The sequence below is a fragment of the Haplochromis burtoni genome, unplaced genomic scaffold (genome assembly GCF_018398535.1).
Source record: "Haplochromis burtoni strain Fernald_Lab_line unplaced genomic scaffold, NCSU_Asbu1 Contig_241, whole genome shotgun sequence".
Classification (NCBI taxonomy): Eukaryota; Metazoa; Chordata; class Actinopteri; order Cichliformes; family Cichlidae; genus Haplochromis; species Haplochromis burtoni.
In genome coordinates, this window is record NW_024582602.1 from 215,913 (window position 1) to 233,703 (window position 17,791).

The 17,791-nt window shown below is 40.4% G+C and overlaps 1 protein-coding gene across 3 annotated transcripts; it reads left to right on the forward strand.

Moving 5' to 3' along the window:
* Positions 1-2,182: 2,182 nt before the first annotated feature.
* Positions 2,183-17,066, forward strand: LOC102293660 (ankyrin repeat domain-containing protein 11). Of its 3 annotated transcripts, none has more exons than XM_005949009.3 (5): positions 2,183-2,885; positions 10,526-11,581; positions 12,056-14,917; positions 15,038-15,098; positions 16,314-17,066. In XM_005949009.3, exons 2-5 carry the CDS (start codon positions 11,050-11,052, stop codon positions 16,351-16,353), a joined length of 3,495 nt encoding a protein of 1,164 aa, XP_005949071.1. In that variant the 5' UTR covers positions 2,183-2,885; positions 10,526-11,049; the 3' UTR covers positions 16,354-17,066. The 3 variants fall into 3 exon arrangements, with proteins under 3 accessions (XP_005949071.1, XP_005949072.1, XP_005949070.1); XM_005949010.2 differs by having other exon boundaries at positions 2,183-2,685; XM_005949008.3 differs by having other exon boundaries at positions 2,183-2,574.
* The last annotated feature ends 725 nt before the right edge of the window (positions 17,067-17,791 follow it).

Below are 17,791 nucleotides of genomic sequence, written 5' to 3' on the forward strand. Positions count from 1 at the left end.
TAATTATCCACAAAATCATCACAATCTCTGTAAGATTAAGGTCGACTATATATATATTTTTAGAAGTAGAGGCTTTAAAACCAAGTTAATTCTGAAAGTACAAACATTGCTAATGTCAACTTTCCCGACATGTGGCCAACAATAATGGTTTCATGTTGTTCATTAAAAAAATATTTGCGCATAAATAAGTGACATCATATTCAGTACTTACTTCTGAAAGTTTACTCTTCTTCCGCTCCGCTTCCACTGTTTTTTTTTTCGGCAAAATTATCCACACCACCACCGCACTATGAAGTCTGGGATATGTTGGGCCATGAAGGCTACACCGACCCATCCTTAAAATTCAGGGAAATTAAGGACGCATTTCAGGGCCGCATTTCGAGCAGCCTTTGAATTCGGAAAGCCTTCTCTTGTCGCTGTGACGTAATCGGCCTTAAAATGCGGCCTTTAAGGCTGCAAACCCCAAATCTGGTCATTGGTACTTCCTGGCTTGTGTAGTTACTAGGTAACAAAAGCTCAACACTGCCCCTAGCGTCCTGGAGCACTTCCGTTGTGTTTTGGAATTTGCATGTGTTTTTGAATTTGCAAGTGTTTTTGAATTTGTACGTGTTTTGGAGTTTGTACGTGTTTTGGAATTTGCATGTGCTTTTTAGTTTGCAAGTGTTTTTTAGTTTGCATGTGTTTTGGAATTTGCATGTGTTTTGGAGTTTGTACGTGCTTTGTCTCTAGGGGCCACCGTAGTTAATAAGTGTCAAGTTCAGGATATGCGCTACCCGTTAAAGGGGACGAAGAAACCAGGACTAAGTTTTAAAGATGAAACGGGTTAACTTTATAGAGGTTGTTTCCAAACCAGTGACAAGAGTAAAGTAGGACCTTTTACCAGGAAAAGCTAATTGTATCTTTTGGAGTTTACAGTGTACACTGAGGGAAGTCAGGAATAGTTTTAAACTGGGATTCTAGTTGAAAAGGGGATGAAGGACGTAGATTTAGGACAGCTCACAGCCTGGCGTAAATGCAAGGTGCTGTCTCACAACTTGATTTATTTGTTTGATTTATTTTTATGACCAAAATAATAAGGAAACATTGAAAACATACAACCCGTTGAGGGGACAGATAGGGTTGGGCAATTGAAAGGTTTTGTTTTGTTTAGCATGATTTTTTTTGTTATATTTTAGCTTTTTACATGGAGCACGCCTCTCTGGAGCTTCTCTCCTGATGCTACCCCAAATAAAACCCATCTCCATAGAGACTGTGTCAGCTCCCAAACAAACAAAAACAAACTAAAAGCCAGCAGTAAACAACGTAAACATAAACAATCACAACGAAAGAACAATACAGAATCCACATCTGAACCAAAGAGTAAAACAGTGAAATGTGGATTATTAAATATTAGGTCTCTCTCTTCAAAGTCTCTGTTATCTCACCCCACCCAATCACAGCAGATGGCCCCGCCCCTCCCTGAGCCTGGTTCTGCCGGAGGTTTCTTCCTGTTAAAAGGGAGTTTTTCCTTCCCACTGTCGCCAAAGTGCTTGCTCATAGGGGGTCATATGATTGTTGGGTTTTTCTCTGTATCTATGAAGCGCCTTGAGGCGACTTTTGTTGTGATTTGGCGCTATATGAATAAAATTGAATTGGATTGAATTGAAGTAAACTTAATGGGGTAAATTAGGAATTGTGTTGTGTTTCTTCTGTCATGGGGACAAAAGAATCGGGGTTTAATACAAGACTATAAAGATCAACAGCAATTCAAAGAAAATATATATTTACTGATGAGTACTGCAAGTACTGCTTTTTATATCCCTCAATATGTAGCAGTGAAGAATAGAACAGATCTTTTTTCAGGATACAGCATTAAACTAATGGGAATAATGTTTGCACTGCAGTAGGTCAAAGAAAGTAACCAAAATCAAAGTTCCATCATACATATAGCTTTTCAGCACATTTCAATCAGTCTGGAAAATTATCATGTAGACTGGATATTATTATTATCACATCTTTCACGTGCTTTTGGAATTCCACAACAGGGTTTCAGAAATGTAATTTACCCAAATTATTGCTCATGTACTGTTAAAGGGAACGAAAAGGTAGAGATGCAAATGCACATTTCATTAAAATAATAGGAAGTTAACAAGCAGAGCTGAGGATAAAATATCATTTAGAATCATAAATGGAAAATTACTGGTGTATATAACTAACAATATCCAAAAGGAGTTGAATATAATAAGGCAGGAACTCAAAGAACACGATGCTTATTACTCCCTTGAAAAGAGAACATATAGGATTAAACCATGTACTCCATAAAAAAGCAAAACACCCAACAGGTCTCTGTCTTTAACGTAATACACCAGAAAGCGTTAAACATGTATGGACCAATTGCACAAAGTATGTGGAAGAGAGACGAGAATTAGTTATATTCCCCACCGCACGCTGTACTCCATCCACACGCCCTTCCCGTAGGTGGCGCTAATGCGCATGTCAGTCGGTTCTCCACTCGCCATTAACGTCCGAAGAAAACGAAAAGAAACGGAAGAAGAAGGTTCAGCGGGACCAAGATATAAAAACTTATTTACTGTGGTACGTAAGTTTGCTGGTAGCAAGCATCATCATTGAATTTGATCTTTCATCTGTTGCGTTGTTTTGTGTGCACGCTTCAAAGACGATGAGAATTGCATTGTGAAAAACGCGGTAAGGATGAGTGACATGAGCACCTCGACGTGTTTGTTTTTATAACCTTTTAATTACCGTTCAAAAGACATAACACGCCTCTGTTTGCATGTGACGCAGCGTGACTAGCGCGTTTTCTTTAAAAAGAAGAAGAAGAAGAAGCTAGTGTCAGTTAAAAATATAACGGGACGTTAACGAATCACACAGCCCCGTTAGCGTAGGTAGGTTGAGCCAAAGTCTTTGTTCTTGAGCATGTGACATATTCTTAATCTGAAATGCGAAAGTCAAGAGCTGCGTTCCTGGTAACCAGTTTAACTCAAATGGTTCCCGAACGTGCTCATGGTTCCCCTTCAGTCGACCCACTCCATATGGGATCACGCTTCCGGGTGCCCTGGCTGAAACCCCACAGCTACGATGACGTATGTGGCTCCCGCTCGTGGCATCATCCCTCAGTTCTTGCACTCTTCACCTGGATAAAGAACACCTATGCTGAACTGGGCTAGATAGCTACTGCTAGTTAGCTCCGTTGCCTGCTGCCCCTGTTGTTTTACTGGTGGTTTGATGGCAGAGCTGCGGGGGCGCGTTCGCTGTATTGTTCCTCTGCTGTCAGATGGAGGCAGTGTAGGAAGTCTGTGCTGGTCAGTGGACGGCTCTTGCTCCAGCTGCGGAGGAGAGGGAAGTTATAACGTATAGAAGGCCTAAGAGAAACAGTGTTTGACTACAATGACCTGGATGACTGAGAATCTTCACAGACATAGTGTTAAACATTGAAAATTGTAGCTACGGCCACTGGCTGTGCTACTTTTTTAAAATCTTTGAGGCTGTAATCAGATCTACTGTCTTTGGCTTTACTTTTGCAAGTAGATGGAAAGCATTCCTCTGTTTCACAGACTTGGAGAGCGATCCATGCTTTCATTGTATCTCGACTTTTGTAATACGTGTCAGTCTGTCGTCTGTTAGCTGACTGCAGCTACATTGGTTAGCACCCTCATACCTTTCTGGTCTTTTGAACTGGTAGATCTTTCAATATCATCTGCAGACTGCCAAAGCACAGAGGAGGTCGGCCTTTGCTGTGACTGCTCCTAAACTGTGAAACAAACTGCCTCTTCACATCAGGACCTCCCCAACATTAGGCACTTTCAAAACATGTTTGAAAACCCACATTTATTCCTTGGCTTTTAAAGCAGAATGAGTTCTGACTACTTGTTCTTGTACTGCTTTACTGCTTGTTCTGACTGCTTGCTGCAGCACTTGAGTCAGCAGCAATGTGCTATATAAATAAATGTGACTGACTTTTGTTGTTGTACGCTTGTTCATAATATCAGTCTGTACATGCTCCAGAGAGCTTTTCTTCAAATTCTTTAATTCTCAATCGCTTTTGCAACTTTGTACTTTTGTGTTACTCGCAGCAACAACTCCACCTCATTGTTAGTCCATTTAAAAAGCTCGCTGCTTTTTCTCAACATTTTGCTGCCACATTTCAACAAGTAAATAAACGGCAGACGGAAATGAGGCAGGTCGAATCTTCTTGCGTCTCACGCATGTGCAGGACTGGAACGTAAGCGTTTTCAGCCGTTTCAACTCCGTGAAAACGACTGAAAATGCTAGTGTGGGCGCGGAGGCGAAAACGCCGTTTTCACATTTATCCAGGCTAGTGTGGTTGTAGCGTCAGTCTCTACCACTCAAAGCAGTTGGTGCCTGCAGAGTGCTAATTCAGAATCATCTTGTGCAGCATTTTTGCTTTGATCCTTTTGGTACTCATTCCACATCTCTACCAACTGCCTTTGGGTTGTATGCCTCTCCCTTCTTAAACATGAGCACTGTCTCCATGTCCAAAGAGCTCTAGTTTCATCTCATGTGAGAAAGGAAGTGCTACCAGTGTGTAGAAGCTTTCTCCCAAGTTATCCTTAGCATACTTTAGTCTGGCTTGAAGGTGTTTCTTCTGCAGAAGTGTAGTTTTTCTTGCTCTGCATTCTCAGTCTCTTCCTGTACAGTGTCCTGGTGATTGTCTTCGATCCATCTTAGTTTAATAAATACCACACATTATCTGAAGTTAATTTTGAACTTTTCCATAACTTTGTTGTTCTACTGTAGTTAAATTACTTAGATGGGTTAGCTGTTGTTTGTTGCATCCTTTGCAGATTCATGAATTTGAATATATATTTAATATTAGTCTGTAATGAAATAACAGGGCTCGCAAAATCTCTAGCCCGACGTCCCGGGGCTAGCGATTTTTCCAGTCGGGCCCTGCCCTGCCCATCGGGCTATCATAGGAAGGAAAAATATATGTCAATGCTTTTGCATTCTTTCGGAAATGTAGCTGGGTAATTATGTCACTGGCATCGGTGAGCCACTGTCAATATGTGACATATTGAAATCGCGTTTGAATTTGCGCTTGTTTTTTGCTTTCACTTTGCAATCGCGCGAACTGTGTATAGAGAGCGACAGCACTGATCTGTGAGTGATGATAATTTGCGCACCAATTCCTCTGATGTCGTCTTATCAATCATTAGCTTACTACGCAAACATGACAAGTGAAATCTCCCGCAGCAAGCTTAAACATGTGAGAGGTAGGGCTGGGCAAAACGATTATTTTCCTAATCGATGAATCTAGCGATTAATTTTTCGATGCATCGATTAATCTAACGATTCATTTTTCAATCCGATTAGATTTCGATTCGATTAACGATTTTTTTTGCCCATTATTTGACTTGTATAGCAATTTCACATTTACTAATTTATGTATATAAATGAAAAACACAAATTTATTCATTTGAAGACCTTTTAATAAAAAAAAATTGCAAAATAAAGTTGTAGAGGTCATACAATCAATACAATAGAGATAGCATTTAACAAGAAATGAAATGTGCAAACATATATAAAATTAAGGAAAAGTTAACAAAACATTTCAAATAAATAGCAACAATGGTGTCTTTAAACAAACAAAATGTAACATTCACTTTGCTTTCTGCCAAAAAGTGCTCTTCATTCACAAAACAAAATCCACAATAACATTGTACTACAATCTTCTGTTTTTAACAAAAAATTAAATGTTTTGCAAAACAAATATAACAAAGGAAATCATAGCAAAAGATTAATAATATACAAACAGCAGCAATGGCATCTTTGAACAAATAATGAAATGACAAGTTACCCCTAAGTAGGACTCTGTGACCAGACTTGTCCAAGCATCAGTGGTAAGGGAGATTTTGGATGTTTTGGAGGCTCTTTTTTTAGTTCATTCCTTAGTTTCTCCACTGAAGTTTCATACTTTCTCTCCATCATGCTTGTAAAATGACGCTTAGACGGCAGAGTGTAACCTGGTTGGAAAGTGGTCAGCATTTCTTTGAATCCATCACCCACAGCAAGTGGTCTCTTGTCTTTTAAAATCATAGATAAGACGCACTCAGTAAGTACAACCACCTCCTGGGGGGTGCATGGTGTACTTCTTCTCTGACAGTAGTCCTCCAGAGTTTTCTGTTTATTCCTGAAATCATAAATCACACACAGCACACAGATGAATTCGAATAATTACTAAATAATTATATGGAAAGCATAATATCAAAATAATTTGATAAGGATCTGGTTGAGATAGATAGATATATACACACATACTGTTATGCCATGTGCTTTCATAGCATAACAGTAAGAGGTTAATAATAATCCCCAATGTTGAACATATGATATGCAGTAATCATGATGGCTGGAAAAGATAACGTTTAAACAGCCATAGCTGATGGCACCTTTACTGGTGCACTGCTTTCTAGTCATTAGATGGCATAACTTTGACCTATAAGATCAAGCTGGAGAAGCATTATGTATAAAAACAGCGTTCAAATAGGATGAAACACATTAAATTTGACAAATCAAGAGTTCATTGTCATTTTGCTTTTGCAAGCACTTTAACAATGTTGTAAAGTGTCCACGACGGCTACGTTTAGCAGGTGGTGCATTATCCTTGTTAACATTTCTCCTGCGGCCAATTCGCTGTCTCACATTTTTGTCTTTCGCCGATTCTGATAATCAGCCTGCGTGCATTCCGACTCATTTTGCCAGCATGGGCCACAAACCAAAAAAACAATAACAACTAAACAGCAGCTGCTATATGTTACTGCTAAGCAGCTTAAATGAGTTTTGCATTTACGGAGGTTGGGTGTTTATCTCTGTGTCTATGAGTGAGTGTACGTCTACGTGGGGGGGTCTGGATGAATTAACGGGTAAAAACTAGCGTTAGTAAAAAAGTTGAAAACTTACGGTGGTTTGTCCTTTGCAGAAGCTGCTCCTGGATGCCGTCGTTTGAGGTGCTGGTGCATAGCCGTCGTGCTTTTATGATAGGCCATTTCCACCTCACAAAGCCACCGGCAAACGACTGAATCACTTCCTTTTCTGTTAAAATATCCCCATACTGTAGAACTGCGTGTTCGGGTGGAGTGATTTAAGTTGACTGCAACTGCCTCACTCATGATTCTGCTACTCGCTGCCGCCATGTCTTTTTTTGAAAGTGACGACGCATCGACGCAGATTTTTTTACGTCGACGTATTTTTTGCGTCGACGTAATCGATTACGTCGACGCGTTGTCCCAGCCCTAACATGCGGACCACTTATGTGCACCCGTGTAAATAACATAATGTTCTGCCGGGTGTGTTGTTGGTTTTCTCTCGATTTCTGAGTCGACAAGCGCCTTTGTTACTGGGACCAGTCATTTTAAGAAAGGCCCCCATTAGAACCCATGAGAAATGCAAGAAATGCATTATTGCTCAGTCTGCAATATCTTTCCCAGAACAAACACCAATTGCAAATAACATACTAAAAATAAACCTGAAAAATCTGTTTAGAACAGCTACTATGTTGCAAAGAGTGAACTACCACTGGCACAATTTAGCAGTCTTTGCAAACTTCAAAAAGCAAATGGCCTCGATCTTGGTTCCACTTGTCTCTTACCCGTGACTTCAGTGGAAATTTCAAATTCAGGATCTGACACAGACTGATTCATGTCCTACACAGTTCTTACAAGTTCATAGAAATTTCTGTTCAATTAGAACCAAGTATTTGAGTTGATGATTGTAATTTTTATACAATGTTGTAATTTGTTTTTCAACAATTTTTGATTATGTTTTGTTTCCTTTACAATATTATACTTTAATGTATAATATTGTAACGGAAACAAAACAGGAAACAAAACATCAATCAAAAAAATTGTGCTTTTTTTTTTATTCGGGCTACTTAAATTTATTTTGGGCTACCAAAAACTGAAGAGTCCCTGCCCGAAGGGCTACCAGGGATTTTGAAATTTTGCGAGCTCTGAATAATCAACATTTTTAAGCTAACAAAACCTTAAAACTGAACCTTAAATACCTTTTTGTGAAATTTTGGTTATCTTTATTTTATAAAATTGAAAGTACATCAGAATTAACAACTTTGTCCAAAATTAGTTTCTCTTGCCATTACTGCTGTTGTTGCAGGAAATTCGTCAGTATGACCACCACAGATAGTTCCAGAGAGTTTCTGGGAGGTTTAGTGTTAGTAAATATCTCAGTGTCTTTATAATATTTTTTAATAAAGTTTTAGTTTCTATCCTTGGGCAGGGAGGAATTATAGCATCATCTGAGAATTCTGAAGGCCCTTTCACATAAGACACGGCATGCTCTGCGCTGGCTGCTGCCCTCTGCTTGTACGTCATTTTTTTGTGCCCGCTTTATAGCTACTTTTTTCATTAGTACTTATTAAGATCAGCTCGCCATGACTAAACTCAGATCGACTGGTTTTCCATTACAATCACCTAACATGCATGTTTGTTGTTATAGCAATGCGGCCAAGTGTCCAATGACGTAATTAGTATGTGACATGAACCCTACAACAAAGCTGGACGTCGAGGCAATGATATACCCGGTGCTCGATCTATGGCTGTTTGTCAGACTCGGGGGACCATGTCCTTGTTTTGTGTTTTGTTTTTTTGCTTTTTTTGTAGCCATTTTCCCTCATTGCCAGGTTTCAAAACTGGCAGTTTTGATTTGCATAAGTAAGACTTTCTCATGGCTCATTGAATGACGCCACTGATCAGCCAATCGGGGGCACGCAGTCTGACTCTAAATATTGTGGCAAATTGTGGCGAGATGATCCAAGTAGGTACTAATGAAAAAGAGGTTATGTACCAGATTGCTTTGTTTCCACAACACTGCTTTCCTTCCAAGGTCCCCAGAGCTGTTGAATGGAATGACTTACTCAACGGCTTGGAGGGAAACTTGTGTCATAACGTTCATTGAACTGCACAGAATGTTTTCGTTGCATGCTTGAACTTAGGGTGACTGTAGTTTTAGTTTCAAAACTTGTGCGAAGGTATGTCAGCAGGCACGAGGACTCCTCGCTGGCGTGCTTGTGCTGTGCTTTGCTCGCTGCCGCTGGAAAACGTCCCAGGATTCCAAGTTTATCCGCTCTGCACAAAGCGCTCTGCCTCCTGTATCGTAGATGTACACACTGAACACGATGAATGCAGGGTTAAAGGGTTTGTCTGTGCTAGGGGTGGGTGAAAGAGATTTTGACTATACCGCTCTATCGCGATAGCGCATGTTGATGATGTCATCAAGCTGTGCCTGTTTTGGTCGAAAGCATCGCAGCGGCTACAACCATTATCATCTGCAAATTGTGGCGGGCGACAGTCATAGCAAAGAGATGAAGCACTTCTGAAATATGGGGAAAGCTGAAAACTGCGCTTCCTCCACTTCCGTAACATTGATTCATTAATGTTGAATTCTCTCGCAGCTGTTCTGTTCCCATGTTGTTGCAGTATATTAATAACTAACCTCGTATTGTGGATGGATTATCTCAGTTGTTCTCCTGTCTGAAGTTTGGCCCGTGTACAGCATCCTGCTATGCGACTGCATTTGTCCCTGACCACCAGAATCCCTCACGTTAACTTTTATCGGGTGGAAAAAAAGTTGGCGTTCGTCCTCCAGCTTCACTGTGCTAATGTTATGCTAACATAGCTGTGTCACTAGCAATCACGTAGCACAACATTCTATACCAGCTAGCCCAACTTCAGTAACCCTGCAAACGCCACTGCTGTTTAGTTTTCTGTCTTCATTTATGTTGGAAGTGATAGCAGAGCTGTACGTTTGAATTAGTTTCAAAAATCTCTGTCAGAACATGGTATGAAATGTTTAGGTGGAAACTAGCGAGCTAACTTCCTGTTAACTTCTAACTCCGTTAAATTTAATAAATTCTGTTTTCATGGATGTAAAACTTAATTGTTACACCAGATGATTTAATTAAAGATGAAAGAATTTAGACCGTTTTTAACTCTTAGTTTTCGTTTGACTTTGGGACCTGAAGGGACGGAGTTTTGGACCCAGATTACTCCGCGATACTCCTCACTACGGCAGCCGTAATACTCTAACAATCCATCAAAACATTTTTAACAGATTTCTGCAGCCAAAATCGGTTCGAGGTCAGTAAGCACAACCAGAATTCATACATAAGGCACACTCGATTTTTGAGAAAATTAAAGGATTTTAAGTGCGCCTTATAGTGTGGAAAATACGTTATACAGAAGAAAAGAATATATCGTGATATATATCGTTACCGCACGTGCTTCAAATTATATCGCGATATGGATTTTAGGCCATAATGCCCAGCACTAGTCTGTGCTACACACAGCTGGATCATGTTTGTTCCTTCTCAGAACGTTGTGGACCTTCTGCTCAGTCATTTCTGATTTAATTTTATGGTGTACAGTTTGGACATGTATCATGATTGCTGTAAAATTTCAGCTTCATAGATCAAAAATGTTTTTTAAAAATGGTCTATTGTTAAATATATGCAGATTTTTAATTTTCACTTTCCTTTATTTGTCTTGTTTCCTAGACAAGGGGACTACTTAACTGAAGTCATCGTTTGAAAGACTGCTCTTCAGGCAATACTTTCTGAATGTTCCAACAGTCAAGGAAGTCTCAGGACAGCCTGGTTCTCCTGACAATTGGAACTCAAATCAGGGTAGCCTTTCTGCATCTTGAAAAATCAGAAGTGACTTGCTGTCAAGAAAGCAGTGCACAATCCCACCAAAATTCCATGGAATCCACTGTCTACAAAAATCACAATTGTGCACTGAATTACAGCACCCCAAACCCAAGGATTTTGCATTTAGTGTGTATAGCAGTGACAATCAAACAAAAAGAAACTGGCTTGAGTTCATCAGCACATGTCCTTGTTTAACACAAAGGAATATCCTCTCTTGAGAACTTCATAAGACAGCCTTCTAACAAAAGTGGACAGCTTGTGGAATTTTTAACTGAGACTATAACTTTTCCTAAAAGTTTCTAATATACAATGCTGGGCTGAAGCATTGGGCTGAAGCAAGGGCTGCTCCACTTCATAGAGAGAGAGCCCAAATGTTTTCTTTACAAGATCAGTCTTCTTCTGTACCTGAGAACAACGCCTCCACATCATCCCCATTATTTTGCATCTCTCCAAAAAAGGAATCTGCTAATTTCAAATCTTCCAAGATTGAACCTAATGTTGATGATTTTTCAGAGGAAAAATGTTTCGAGAATCAGGAAGTGGGAAGTTTCCTCCCACGAGTTTGTGAGCAGAAGGAACAAATCCTAGATCATTCAGAAGGAAATGTTTCCACCCCTTCTCAGAAGCTCTCCCCTTCTTCTCTCAGGGATCAGCCAGCCGAAGGTGAAGTCTTGGAAGCAAAAAAAACCAAACGGATCACAGATGATGAAATATTAGACTTTATCGAGAAAGAGGTTGCGTTACTATATTCTACCGAGCGGCAAAGTTTCAGCCCTGTTCTTACTGAGCAGTGCACTACTGCAACTGGACAAGAAGATGAAGTGAAGGAAAGCAAAGGAGCTGAGTTCTCTCCCACGTCTCAAGAGAAATGTGATATATCTGCATCAGAGAAACATGTAGCAGGTACACCAAACTCTGCTGTTGACAGCTCAAGACATGTTCATAAAAATGTTGAGAAGTATTTCAGTGTAAATTTTACCAGTATGAAAACATGACCTTGTTTCATGGCAAACCCCCAAAAGTTGATTCTGTCCATCTGGACGTAGCGTTTTCAGTGGGAGAAACGTTTCATCCAACTGAATTCTTCAGTCTGAGCTGACTGCAGGTTTCCCCAATCTTAATGATCAAGGAACTGACCCCCTAGCCCATTGTTCCTTCGGTGCTGCTAGTGTCAGTCATTATGCAAATGTACTGTTTATAAGATTGGGGAAACCTGCAGTCAGCTCAGACTGAAGAAGTCAGTTGGATGAAACGTTTCTCCCACTGAAAACGCTACGTCCCGATGGACAGAATCAACTTTTAGGGATTTACTTATCTGGGTGATTGAGCATGCATCAAGACATTTCATGGGTAACTTTCATCTCTTTACATCCACAGATTATCAATGTGTCGTCTTGGACGTTGCTCCCACTTGCATAAATAATGAAGCAGAGCATCCAGTGACTGTGACAGCAGTTTCTGGAGTCACCGTGCCAGAAGAGACTGAGAAGTACCCAGGATTAACGGTCAGCTGCAGTTCCTCACAAGGAGAGCGTGAGAGACTCAAAGAAACCGAAGGCACTGGAGATCAAGATCAAAATGTAAACAAACAGACACCTCCATCTAGACCTGAAGGTGCAGATACATTCTCTGCTGCAGTTAGAAATGATCCAGAATATGAACAGGGTTCCTCAAAGCCAGACATGCATCTTTTAAACACAAACCAAGAGGAAGTAAGGTTTGAGGACCCTTCATATGAAGATATAAGTGAAGATGAGAATCCAGAAGTTGATGATGATAATAATGACGAGGAGATGCCTTCACCTTCATGTGAAGTGTCTGAAGCCAGTAATACGCAGTTTGGACGTGTGCAGAGTCAGGCCGAGCTTCCAAAGAACCAAACACTTGGCATAGCACAAGATTGCTCTTGTCCATGTTTTGTTGAAACTGAGGATGGGTTTGAACGTTTCTTATGTCCTAAATGTGACGGTGAGAAACATTTAGATTGGCAAGCAAGCTGCTCTTTGAGCCCCCTTTCTGACGCGCAAGATCAAGAGGAGACTGATGAAGACGATGATTGGCTTGTTATGCCTATTAGCGTATTAGATGTTAAATGGGAACCAGCAGATGAAGGCCAGGCTGACCCAGAAACTGTTTCACAGCATGATGGTGAGCATGAAGACCAGGTAAAACAAAGTGACACAAATCCAGCTGTCTGTGAGGTACCCGGATCTGTTCCAAACCATGTGCCAGCTTCTGCTTTTTCCATGATGGAGGTTTTTGAAACACCTTCTCATCTAGCAAAAGTCATACAATCTAGAGAGACAATGCAACAGTCCTTCATGACGCCTTCTTCCTGGGGCACAACTGAGACTAAAGCTCAGAGACCACAAAATAAGGAGTCACATAGTGCTCCTGATGACAGTTGTGAAACTGACGATAGTTCCGATTACTCTTCTGATTCAGGACGTAACTATCTGACCGTGTCCAAACAGTGGTTAAATAACCTGTCAGCGCCTGCGTCAGCAGAGAAAAATGACTCTGGTTCTGAAAAAGTAAATGAAGACCATGAGATGGCAAACTTACAACCAAGTCAAACGGGGAACAGAAGCAAGTCTTCAGAAAAGGATGACATCATCAACCTTGATTCTGACACCGAGGATGAAGGTGTCCAAAGCTGTCCAGAGACACAAACAAAGAGATTATTCTCTACGCGCACAGAGAACAGTGGAGCTGCCAGCCTTAATCAACTGAAGAAACCTTCTCCTGAAACTGTGGAAGGAAACTGTCAAACCAATGGACGTACATCTATAGATTTATCCAGATGTTGTGACGAAGTGATCCAGAGTGGGAACCCTGACCTTTCACAAAGGACAGAAAAGTGTAATAATACTGGATCTCACCATGGTAGAAAAGCACGAAGCATTTCAGATGATCCTGCTGTTATAGTAATATCTGACAGTGATGATGAAGAAAAACAAAGCAGCAGACGGGTAAAGAGGAAAGGTGCATTCTCTGAGTCAATGAGTGGAGGCAGTACTTCATGTGGAGAACAAGTGAGGGATATTGAAAAGAAGGGAAGTCCTAAAGCAAACAGCAGAAAGCCGAGTATGCCTTGTGCAGATTCACCAAAGTCACAGCATCAGTCCAAACCTCAGCAAACACAGATAAAAGAAAAGAAACAGGATGTAACCTTTAGCCAATCAGATAGTATAAAGAAGAGAAAACTGATTAAAGTTAAAGTGCGTCCTGAGCGTGTTCAACAAAACGACAACAGACAGACTACTTCAAAAATCATGGAACAACATCGTGATGATGCACAAAATAGTCTTCATGTCAGCCAAAACACCCAAATCAATTTATCATCAAAGAACCGCTGTGAGAAGCAGTCTGTGGACACGGAGGTAGACATCACTAAAGCTCACTATCACCACGTTCAACAAAAGGCACAAAGGCAAACCTCAGAAATGGTCCAAAGAGAAGTAGAAAAACACCTTAACAACAAGGAAAGAGAGACTAGAGTTCTCTCGTCAGAAACGGAGGACAGCGATGATACCTTGATTTATATACAAACTAGTCCATCCTGTTCTGATAGCGAGGGTGACTCCACTATGACTCCCGTGATTCCTCGCTTTGTTGTTCAGAAGTCTTCTTCATCTAGTGATTCACTTAAACTTCTAAAACAGTCTACAGTCCAAAGGCGAGGCAAAAATGAATCCCAGGCAACTCCAGAGACCCCCACAGAAACCAGCAAGACTGACTCTAAAAAGAAGAAACAACAAGGGGCTAAAGGAAAGCTTGTATCCAACCCAAAGCCTATAAGTGATGCACACCATACAGAACCATTGTCTAGGTCTGCGCATAGCTCATCTAGTTCCAGGCACTGCTCGTCCTCATCCAAACTACAGCGATCTCACTCTGACAGAAACTCTTCAACATTACATCAGTCTCGCACTCCTACAAAGGGCCCGTCATCTTCCACATCCATGCAGTCATCAGCAAAGGAACAAGTGTTCAGTGACTGGCGAAAGAGCTTTGTCCCAACCAGGAGAGACCGAAAGAGTAGTCTGGAGAGTAACCTGAGACCAAGGCACAATTACGAGTCGCTAAGAGAAGCCAGAGCTGGACCAAGTCAATGTGACAAGCCACACAAACGGAGACACAGCTCCTATGAGTCTGTACCTCCTCTGATGAAGAGGCCCAAGGATGAAGCCATACAGATAACGAAGGCCAGACATCAGGACGCTCGATTAGTGCGAAGTGTGTACTTTTGAAGTCTCTAAAATGTTTTAATTGATTTGATTCATATATTAATAATAGTCAAGTTCCAAATTGTTATTTTAAATGTGTTTGATCTTGACTGCATGTTTCTAAATGTAGGATTTCCTCTGAGCCAAGGCTACAAGTGGAAGAATGAAACGAGCGTCATGGCCGACAAAAGGTGATGCTCAACATTTAATATCGACTGCATATAAAAGATTGGTCAAGCCTCCGGGTATGAGCAGTAAAACCAATACGGAGATCCCTCTAACTTTCCTTTGGCCAGCAGAGAGAAGTAACTTGTGTAGGGCTGTGCGATATGACCAAAATCTCATATATATAGATGTCTTAATATCCCGATATAAGACATCTATCGTCGATAACGATATAAATCACAAAAATGTAACATTTTCTGTAAATTCTGTGAATCTCGGGCAGCTCGACTTGCGTGAAGTGTTTCCAGCTGTCATGTAGCTGGAGTCGAGTGTTTTAGCCGATGCATGAAACGATACATTTTTAGACATAAGTTGTAACGGCGCCGTTTTCTTTGAGAGTATTTATTACACGGCGTGCTGCGGGGAGAAGCCTGTTCTGACGTTTGAGTCTAAGGTTTATTTTTTAGCACCTGGCGGCTCTTTTTTACTTCTCATCCGTAAATAATCTGCATCTTTCACATGATTCAGTTTATTTTGAAAAGTCTCAACAGGATCTTGAGCTTTATTGTGAAAGGTTTATGTGGAACAAGTGGACACGCGGTGGTTTTACCGTTGTTGTTGCCAACGACAACGCATAAAAACAGGCGCTTGTCCGTCCGTAGTGTGGTTATATTACATATAAGAGAAAGAGATCACTTTAACTAATGAATACAGCCACTACAGTGACCATAATAATGATAATGAAAAAATATCGCTGTAAACAGTTTATTTTGCGACACCACGAAACAAACGATTGCGTAAAATGAAACGACAGACGTTTTTATATCGTCATCCGATATATATCGTTACATCGAACAGCCCTAACTTGTAGTTGTTTCGACATGTGGGGTGGACTCTGAGTATTTGATCTGCTGCTGAATTTGAATCTGCTTTTTTAGCTCATGCTCAAGTCCAAAAGGTTTATTTAACAAATTTAATGTCCATGTAAAATCACTAGTATTGATCAGTTTACAGGTTGAATGAGGCCATGTCAAAGATAATGTGAAAATTGTGGTCTGGGCTTGTTATGTCTGGTTTTAAATAGCTAAGATATCACGTGAATATGCTTAGCTTGAGGCTTCACAACAGAGCTTGAGTAAAGAGTCATTGATAACTTGCTGTTTTGTTTTCAAAGTCAAAGCAATGCAGTGTACAGTATGACCAGGTTTTCTGAGGTGTGTCCTGTGTTTCACTGTGTGCAGACCAAGGAAAAGGTTCAGCTCTCCAAGACCTCACCACTGAAGGGAAAAACGCTCTGCCAAAGAGACATTCTGTTGTTTTTGTTATGACTGGTTCTGTGTTTGATTTAATAAAGCACTTGTGTAAAACAAGTGACGTTACATATAAAACTATAAGAAGTTCAGCATTTTATGTGTTGTACTTGCCATATTATATACACTCAAAAAATACAGGAACACTGAAGTTGCACACCAGACAATCTTGAAAATGAAAGTTGGAAATGGGATGGAAACTAAAGTCATCAACGTTTTGATGGGTCCATTCTAATTCTAAGCAAACACTGACTTGTTCCCGTATTTTCTGAGCAGTATACAAACATTATTCTTTGTTTTCTTTGGAAACAGAAGTGCCTGTATGAAAACCCAACATGCAGCTGTTTACTGTATTTGCTCTGAATACTGTTCATACTTGAAACTTTGTAAATAGTTTGAATTTTTTTATCTATTCATTTATAAGCTTTTTTTCTTACTCAGAAAATTCTATGCACCACTTAAAATAGCTGCATATTAAAAAAAAAAAAAAGCCTTATTACAAGAAGTGCTAATAGATTCACAATTGTTTGAATGTCTGTTTCACGGGATTTTAAATGCAGTATTATGCTCACTCTGTTTAAGTGATGTTCCCCAGTGCCTGTGTGAGTCCTAAACCCATCAGAAGGTTTCAAACCGCTGACAGGTGAAATGAATAAAAGTTGTTACAATGTTCTGCTAGAAAAACATGGGCGCTGTTATTTGTGTGATTGTTATTTCATCATGTATTGCTCACCTGTGGTTGGGGAAATAAGTACTTGATCTGTTGCTGAATTTGTTAGTTTGCTCACGTACAAAGAACTGAAAAGTCTCTTATTTTTATTGTGGTTTTATTTTAATAGTGAGAGGGGATATCTGAAAAATATAGCAGATTCTTTGCATAATCGCAGAGAATACAGATGTAAAATCCATAGACATGGACATAGCGATAGACAGGAAAACAGCCCTAAAGCATGTTTCCATGTCTGTGCTTTGCTGTAATGTAATTTGAGGTCATACTCTGCAGGCCAGTTGTCAAGTCCAGAAGGAGAAAAAATAAAAACGACAGGTGCAAAGGAAGCGGTTCCAGCCCATTTTAAGATAAGATACCTTTATTAGTCCCACGAGTGAGAAATTTCATGTTAAGGCTGCCGACCTATTGCATGCGGTGCCATCTTACCCTCCGACCATACATACATTACACAAAAACATCACAAGGGGAAGACAGGTCAGAGAGGTACAACAATGGAAAATGCACCACATGAGGAAAGATAAGGAGAAAAAAATAACTCCCCCCAGACTGAGCTCCAACAGGGAGGTCAGTTTGAGAACAGAGAAAAACACCTCTGCACATGAAAAAACTCTTAATACACCAAAGAAGCACATGACAAGCAACAGGGGTGGGTAAAGGGTGAGAGACAGCCAATGTAGAC